General features: G+C 35.7%; 1 protein-coding gene across 8 annotated transcripts; it reads left to right on the top strand.

Annotated features, from left to right (window-relative positions):
* Positions 1–413: 413 nt before the first annotated feature.
* Positions 414–8151, top strand: LOC107953677 (peptidyl-prolyl cis-trans isomerase CYP95). 8 transcript variants are annotated; one of them, XM_041097136.1, is made up of 15 exons: positions 449–590; positions 1102–1163; positions 1472–1593; positions 1755–1809; positions 2400–2488; positions 2769–2793; positions 2954–2992; positions 3957–4074; positions 4185–4312; positions 4477–4837; positions 5518–5627; positions 6017–6212; positions 6299–7075; positions 7182–7250; positions 7367–8151. In XM_041097136.1, exons 3-15 carry the CDS (start codon positions 1516–1518, stop codon positions 7725–7727), a joined length of 2406 nt encoding a protein of 801 aa, XP_040953070.1. In that variant the 5' UTR covers positions 449–590; positions 1102–1163; positions 1472–1515; the 3' UTR covers positions 7728–8151. The 8 variants fall into 8 exon arrangements, with proteins under 8 accessions (XP_040953073.1, XP_040953072.1, XP_016744548.2 ...); XM_041097139.1 differs by lacking the exon at positions 1102–1163 and having other exon boundaries at positions 414–595; positions 6305–7075; XM_041097138.1 differs by lacking the exon at positions 1102–1163 and having other exon boundaries at positions 416–590; positions 6305–7075.
* Positions 8152–8360: the final 209 nt, after the last annotated feature.

Below are 8360 nucleotides of genomic sequence, written 5' to 3'. Positions count from 1 at the left end.
AAAATTATTTTATATTTAACGGTAAAAAATCAAAACATTTTTAAATACAATATAAAAATAATTTATCAAAAATTTCTGTTCATTTTAAAAGTTTCAAAAATTTGAAACAATATTTTTAAAATGATTTTACAAAATTTAAAAGCTCAAAATATTATTTACAATTTTCTATTAAAAGAGTTTTATGACTATTAAATAATTAAAAAATAATTTTATAAAATACTGCATGACAAGAGATAAAAAATTAATATTTATTATATTAAACCTTTGTTTAATTCCAGCGAATCAATCATTTGGTTATTAGAAACTTTTAACAACAAAGCATTTGGAGTTGGGTCTATGGTGCATCCAAAACCGAATAGATACCTGAAGTTAGCCTATTATAAAACGGATCCCAATACGGATCCCAATCCATAGAGGCAGAAACTCAATGACAGGATAATCCAGTACCCAATATAAGAATCCAGGCCAGGGGAGGGGAGGCTTCCTTTATAATCCGAAAGAAAGTCCATTAGGCCTTCGGTTTCGTTTTCTCTCCTATAATCGTCACTTTTTTTTAGGTTTTTTTCTTTTTGTGGCTCTGCATTTCTCAGGTCAGGTGAACATTCTAGGGTTTCTGCCTTTGTCACTTACTATTGCACTATATTCCCCTTTTCTTTAAAGAGTATTTTTCTGATGCAATACTCGCGTAGTTATTTTTTTTATGTTTTTTTTTGCTTACTTCGTTTTAAAATGTTTACGTATATTTAGTTTTTTTGTATGATTCTCCAGTTTTTGAGTTTATGGTTTAAGGTAGAGTTTACTATAAGCTTGGTTTAAGTGTTTTTGCTGGTTTTTCTAGGGTTTAAGGTTTTCAGCTTGATTTTGGTTATGATATTATTTGGCTCACTGTTTTAGGAGAGTGTGTGCTTCTGCTTTCGTTTGGGAAGTATGTCTCTAATGGGTAATGGCCATTGTTTTTCTTTTTCTGATATGGGATTCTGATTCCCTGCAATCGTCCACTAGTTTGATTATGTAATTGCTCTAATGATTACGGCTTAGGTTCCATCTTTTTAAATAATTTCAACTTGATTTTCGTCTTGTTTTCTTGCATCCTGCAATCAGTATGTTTGGAAATGCTAGGATGATTTGCACAAAGCTGAAATAGGACAAGAAATATTTTTCAGGTTTCATAGCTACCTGCAATGCTTTCCATTTTCTTCTTCTTCCTAATCTCGATATATACTATGTATAAGAAAATCTATTTTTATACGCTCCATGTTCTGGAAAACCTTCACTAGTATCTTGAAACAGTTAAAAGAATGAAAGAAATGACGCATGTAAAGGGAAAAAGGTCCCGTCTGTTTTGCTATATTCGTTAATGAAGATTGGTGAGCTTGGGAATGCTTTAATGATGAAGTAGTGTTAGGTTTTTTTCTTTGTTAGCTAATATTAATTTTAATCTGCTGATTCTAGCTGCTTGTTATTTGATTAGATTGTTGGTTATGCTGGCTTGAGTTGTGAATCTGGTGAACAAAGATGGCAAAGAAGAAGAATCCCCTAGTTTTTATGGATGTGTCAATAGATGGTGATCCTGCTGAAAGAATGGTTTTTGAGGTATCATTTTAGCTATGGAAGCAAGTCAACAAAATTTTACATTTTTGTATTGTCCTTTGCCCATGTTCTCTTGTTTTGAATCACCATGCATTGGGTTTCTATATGTGTATATTGGAGATTATGTTTTTGCTTATATTTATCAGTTTTCTTTGATTCTTCAGCTCTTTCCTGATATTGCTCCCAAGACTGCAGAAAATTTCCGTGCCCTTTGTACAGGTTCTGATATTCTTATTTCCCATTGTTATGATGTTCTTTTATTCCCAGAATTTTTTAAATTATTGTATTAAGAATAATTCCTCTTCTTAACTCTTTAAGTTTTTGTTGTATATGATATTTTTCACGTTTGAAGAAGCATTTGTGGTCAGGGGCTAGGTAGTTTCTGGGTTGTAATTGTTTACTATATGCTATGTCAATACACACTCACCATGTGGGTGAAAAAAATAAAAGAATATAAAAATTACTCAACTAATGTTCTTTTCTTCTTTGAAAAACTAATTATTATTAATGAAAGAGAAATTAAAGTGAAAATGATTTTAAAACTGCATGTGAAAACTAGGAGTGACTTTTAGTTTTTTTTAAAGATTAAATTTCTTACTTGATCTTATTGATGTACTAATTTTCTCTTGTAAATTTGTTGTATTTGTCTTTCCCCCAACTGAGTTGGTGTCCACTTCACTTGTAACACCAAACTCAGTCAGTCACGGATTTCAAGTTAGTATAGATAAGCGCACTTGCAGACATTTATGCACATATATATTCACATGTTTGTATTTTTCTGCTTTCTTAAAATATGTCTTGGTCTACAGGAGAAAAGGGCATTGGTCCTAAAACTGGAAAGCCATTGCACTACAAGGGTTCCTTTTTCCATCGAGTCATGAAAGGTTCCCTGGCCCAGGTTTGTTTTTTTATCTTACTTCCAATCGGGATTTTCCACTAGCTGTTTCTTGTAGAACATGGCTTAGAAGTGGAATGTCGTTTAGTCAGTTACTATTGTTTATGCTGTAGGAAACAGGGCTGATGGTCACGACTGCTTTTCTTGTGATGTAGTTTTTAAGGTTGTATTTACCATGTTGTGAATCCTCAAAATTTTACTAAACTTCGCTGTGTCCAACCCAGTTTTTTTGCACATAAATGTCTTTTTTCTTGTGGACTAACATCTTATGTTTGTTGTGCAGGGTGGTGATTTTGTAAGAAGAGATGGTATGCATTCTTTGCAGAGAGGACTTTTATTTTAATTTTTTGCAGCTGTTAATTGATTTTACTTTAGATAAGATCTCTTTTTAAAGGTTGCCATCTATGTGACTGCTGGTTGAAGTTTCTCTTGAAAAGCACATTGATATTTTAACTGTACCTTTTCCAGGAACTAGTGGGGAAAGCATATATGATGGGAAGTTTCCAGGTGAGTGATCTCTTCCCATCCTTCCTAGGTTACAGTGATAGACATAGTTTAGGTTGTCTTAAATTAATGAAGAATGGATGCAAGATTCTCCTTTCTTTTAATATTTTAAAATTCAATCATTTTGTGGAAATGATTTAAACATTGTACTATTTATGCTATTGTTGTTTGTAATTACTCTTTGTTCATGAAAATTCAATAATATTCTAACTATATCATAATCGTGTACATGATGGAAGTGGTCATATGTGCTAATAATGTACATATTATCGTACTCTCCATAAGTGGCCAAAGTCTCTAATTTTGTTATCAAGTTGTGTTTCTAATGGTCAAAATGTCAAATCTTTATTTTCAATTTATAATTTGTTGCTATATAATATGTAATTGATCAATTTTTTTGGACTTAATTTCAGGTTTGGTATTAGGGTTATTTATACCAAGATAACATTGTATTAAGTTTTTTCCTTGAATCTAGATTTGGGTGTATCTGCAATTGAAATGTTTCTGAGTGAGCAATAGGTGTTCTTAGGATCTTTGCAAAAGCTTTCTTTTGTGTTAATATCGTATATAGTAGGTGCTTTCCATGGCTCTTGATCTAAGCCTATCTTCACCTAAAAGGCCTTTTTGATGGAGCAATATGCATTCTTCAAATCACTTCACAAGTTTTATTTTGCACCATCAATGCCTGGGTCATAGCATTTTTTCTCAATAATCTGGATGTCCTTGAGAATTGGTTGGTGCTAGCATAATGACCTGATGGCTAAATCATTTAAGGACTATTAAATGCTAAATTTTATGATCTCCACAAACTATCAAGGGACATAATTCAAAGAAAGTATGTTTACTGTTTGAAGTCTAATGCTTTCTTAATTCCAAGCTTATGATTATTCTTTTAGAATTTGACAGTAGGCTATTCTTTTCACTAATAATTGATTAGTAACAAGGGATAATTTCAACTCTTGTTCAGATGAATCACCTAGGCTAAAGCATGATGGACCTGGTCTTTTATCTATGGCAATTGCTGATCGTGATACTGTTGGTTCACAATTTGTTATCACCTTCAAGGCTAATCATGACCTTGATAGGTAGTTTCTTATCTTCAAATATTTGTTCTCAGTTCCCTACCTCCCCAGATATATGCTTTGCTGTTATTCATCCTTGGATCTTGAGCTTTTGCATTTGTGGCATGTTGCAGAAAGTATATAGTCTTTGGACAGCTTGTACAAGGAAATGAAGTGTTGAAGAAAATTGAAAATGTGGGTGATGAGGAAGGAATACCAACTGTGACAGTGAAAATTATTAATTGTGGTGAAGTCATTGAAGGTATAGGTCATAGTCATCTCTGATTGGAGGGTATATTTCTTAAGATGGAATATCATGATCTAATTTATGGTAGACCTGCCAAAGATACACCTGTATGGTGCTGCATGAGGCTTGGCCATCATTCCTTTTTAATTTTACTTTTCATTTTTTTATCTTATCTGCAGACAAGAGGAAAAATAAGTTGAGAACGGGCAAAGATGCTTCTTCTGGTGCTAACAATTTTGAAGTGCGGAGGAAGGGGAAAAATAAAAAATCTTCAAGAGACAAAAGAAAGAAGAGAAGAAGACATTATTCGTCTGATTCAGATAGTTCCTCAGATTCTGAGATAGAATCATCTGAATCTGATAGTGATTCTGACTCATATCTCTCATCTTCCTCTGACATTAGTTCCTCAAGTGATGATGGGCACAAAAAGAGGAAGAGATATTTTAAAAGAGGAAAATATAGGCGTGGAAAAAAGAGAGAGAGACGACGTGACAAAAAGAGAAAAAGGCGTGTTAAGAGATCAAAGCGTAAATCAAGAAGGTTATATACTTACAATCTATTTATACTTCATGACATTGTCTTCTCTTCCAGCAAATTACCTGTTAATCAACATGAGTCCTGTGCATGTTTTGTTGAGTTTTGTGCTTGTTCAGCTGTGTATGAGAGGACTTTAATGTTTTCTAGATGTAATCAATACTTTTATGGTCCTGTTACTGTTTCCTTGGCTTCCAGTGTGATGCGTTAGAAGATGTTCTTTTCCTTTTTCCCCCTTAGAAAAATAAGTTTTTGATTACTAATGGTAGGTTTTTGTGATCCAAAACCTGCAATCTTGGTAAATTACTAAAATTGTTCAGGATTTGTTTGTTCCTAAGTCATAATGAGTTGCATATATGAACTAACGATGCGCATGAATAGCAACTATAAATATTATGTAAAATGCATATTTCTATCCTTTCTTTGAAATGCAGTTGTCGCTTGTGTCTTTGTTGAAGTAGATCCATGTGTTTCTCTCTAGTGCTTGGTAAACATTTGTTGAGAAAATATCATGGTTTTGTCCCTCGAAATTAATTTTGTTAATACATCTGGTGTGGAATTTACCAAAACCTTTTCCAATCCACGCAAAACAAATAGGGTTATGATGCTTCAAGTTCAGGGGTGAGCTGATTAGCTTTCTTAAGTATCTTATAGAGCTTAAATTACTATATCCTCTTTTTTATCAGGGCATCAGATAGCCTTACAGATGATGACAGTGAGAGTAGCAGGGAAAGCAGCAGTGACAATGATGATCAAGGAAAACCACAGAAGCATGAAGGGCCTTCTCAGAAAAGTGGTAAGTGTTGGAGTTTTTGGACTGCTTTCTCAAAATTTTGATTGACTAGAAGTTTTCTAGGAAAATTTGACATGGTCCTGAAATTCAATGTCCTAAGTTATTTGTTTTCTATTTCCCTTGATAATGCTATTACTTTGCATGCACCTGCCAAAAGGATATCAGCTTGTTGGGTACTTGACATGGGCAAATGTCATACCCATAATTTGATTATTACCCCCCCCTCCCGTAATGCTATCATATAAGAGTTCTGGAACCTCGATATTCTTGTTTTCTACTTCCAATTTTCTTGCTTTGTTTGCTAAAGCCTACTGATATGGATAATTCTCTGTTATTTAAACTTTTTTTTATTTTTACTACACTATATCAATGGGGTTGTCTACGATTTGCAGTTGGGAACCAATCCCCTTCTGCTACAGAGAGAGCAATTCCTCACAGAAAGACTGAAGAGGCTGGTTTGGTGAAGGAGTGTGAAGCTCCTAAGGAAAATGGAGAGCGAAAGAGCAATGGCATTGAAGAAGATGCTAAATCTGACAGAAGTGCAGAGAGACAACCTGATGTGGTAGATGATCGCCCGAGCAAATCTAGGTCTACTTTTCATTCTTCTCCCTCAGTTATTCTTTGTACTTACTGATTCTTCCCGATCTGGTATTTTATTAAAAGTTGATGAGCAGGAGCAGAAGTGCAAGTCCTAAGAGGACCATGAGTAAGAGTATAAGTCCATGGAGGAGTCAAAGACGGTGCCCAAGTCTAAGCCCAAGGCGAAGTGTGAGCAGGAGCCCAGTTGCAAGTAGAAATCCTCCATGTTTTCCAGAAAGAAGTGGGAGCAGGAATCCTGCTAGAAGCATCAGCGGAAGCCCAACGAGGGCTAGAAAGAATAGAAGCATCAGTAGGAGCCCAGTTAGAGGACATCCTCGAAGAACCATTGGTAGGAGCCCTGTAAGGTCCCGGTCCCGGTCCCGAAAAAGCCCAAGTAGGAGCCCACCCAGGTCAACAGGAAAATCAATTAGTAGAAGCCCTGTTAGACTTTCAAAAAGAAGCACAAGTAAAAGTCCTGCAAGATATTCTCGGAGAAGCATTAGCAGAAGCCCCATAAGGTCTAGGAGAAGCACTAGCAGAAGTCCTGTAAGATCTTCTAGGAGAAGCATAAGTAGGAGCTCTGCTAGGGCTCCTACTAGGAGAAGCATCAGCAGAAGTCCATTAAGGGAACCAAGTAGGAATTATCGGCGTAGTTATTCAAGGAGCCCCACCATTGTGCGGCGGGTAAGGTCACCTCCTGGTCGAGGTAGAAGCATGTCAACAAGTGTTTCTCCTGACGCATCACCTAAGCGTATCAGAAGGGGTCGGGGTTTCAGTGAGCGCTACTCTTATGCACGAAGATACAGAACCCCTTCTCCAGATCGTTCTCCTGTGAGGTCCTATCGTTTCAGTGGTAGGATTGATCGTGAGAGGTACATGTCCCATCAGGTTCTTTTATGTTATACTCCCTTTTTTTTTTCCAGAAAACCATTATATATTTTACCGATGGGTGGTTTTTCTATTAATTACCAATTCTAGGTATTCAAGTTACAGGCGGTATTCACCTAGGCGCTATAGAAGCCCCCCAAGAGGAAGAACTCCTCCAAGGTATGAATCTGTTGGCAAATTATGTGTTTGTGTGTGTTTTTTGCTCTTCTTGTAGCTATGGTCATTGGGTGGTTTGAGTTTTGTTACTTGATTCCTAATAAAAATAATTTTTGCAGGTATAGAGGCAGAAGAAGCCGGACAAGAAGTCTGTCTGTATCACCGAGCCCGAGGTATAGAAATCGTCGCTATGGTCATAGCCGCAGTCGTAGCCCAAGTCGTAGTCGAACCTCTATTCGCAGCCGTAGCCCAAGTCGAAGTCGAACCCCTATTCGCAGCTGTAGTCCAGTTGATTCTCCAAGGGCTGGAAGGCGAAGGTCCCCTTCACAGAGCAGGAGCCGATCAGAATCAAGGTCTTCGTTAAACTCTCAGTCTCCAAAGAAGGTGAGCAAAGCGAAGTCAAGGTCATCATCAGGAAGTCCAGACGGTGGAAGGGGACTGGTCTCTTATGATGATGGTTCACCTGATTCAGGAAGGTGAAATAGAGTGAAAGTTGGTTGAAGATTTTTGTTTAGTGTTTGATGAGCCCCATCTTCTGTTGATGCACTGAACTGTGCAGTTTTACGAACTTCTTGTCTCTGATTTGTGTTGTTGCCAGAGGTTGTGGTCAGTAATTACATTAATCCGATTCTAAGTATTTTCATTGAGATGGTTGTTGTTGTTGTTGGCCTGTCATGCTTATTTAGGATAATTTTACTTCGTTATAAATAAAAATAATGAATAGTATGCGAACCTTGTTGCTGTTAGGGGTTAGGAAGAGTCTCTGTATTTGTTAGTGCAGTAGCATCATCCCCAAGAATCTTGTGTAGCTTTATCGAGTCTGTTGTTATTTGTAGCTTTTAATTAATGTGTTGGACAAATTTTCCTTCAATTGATGACCATCGGGAACTAGTCTTCTATTTTAGTTTGCGGTGTGCCTTGGTTACAAAAATTATTTTTATTTTTTATTTAATTTGTATGTTAATTTTAATTTTTTTATGTGTAAATTATTTTATACTTAAAATTGAAATTTTTATATAAAAAATTAAGAAATGTTTTTGAAAAATATTTTAAAATTTATTAAATAATGTTCCAAATGTTGAAAACAAGGTTTTTCTCTTCAAAATAAGTTTA

Source organism: Gossypium hirsutum, chromosome D07 (assembly GCF_007990345.1).
Source record: "Gossypium hirsutum isolate 1008001.06 chromosome D07, Gossypium_hirsutum_v2.1, whole genome shotgun sequence".
Lineage (NCBI taxonomy): Eukaryota > Viridiplantae > Streptophyta > Magnoliopsida > Malvales > Malvaceae > Gossypium > Gossypium hirsutum.
Note: the sequence above shows the minus strand (reverse complement) of the source record. Positions and strands in the feature narration are given on the sequence as shown.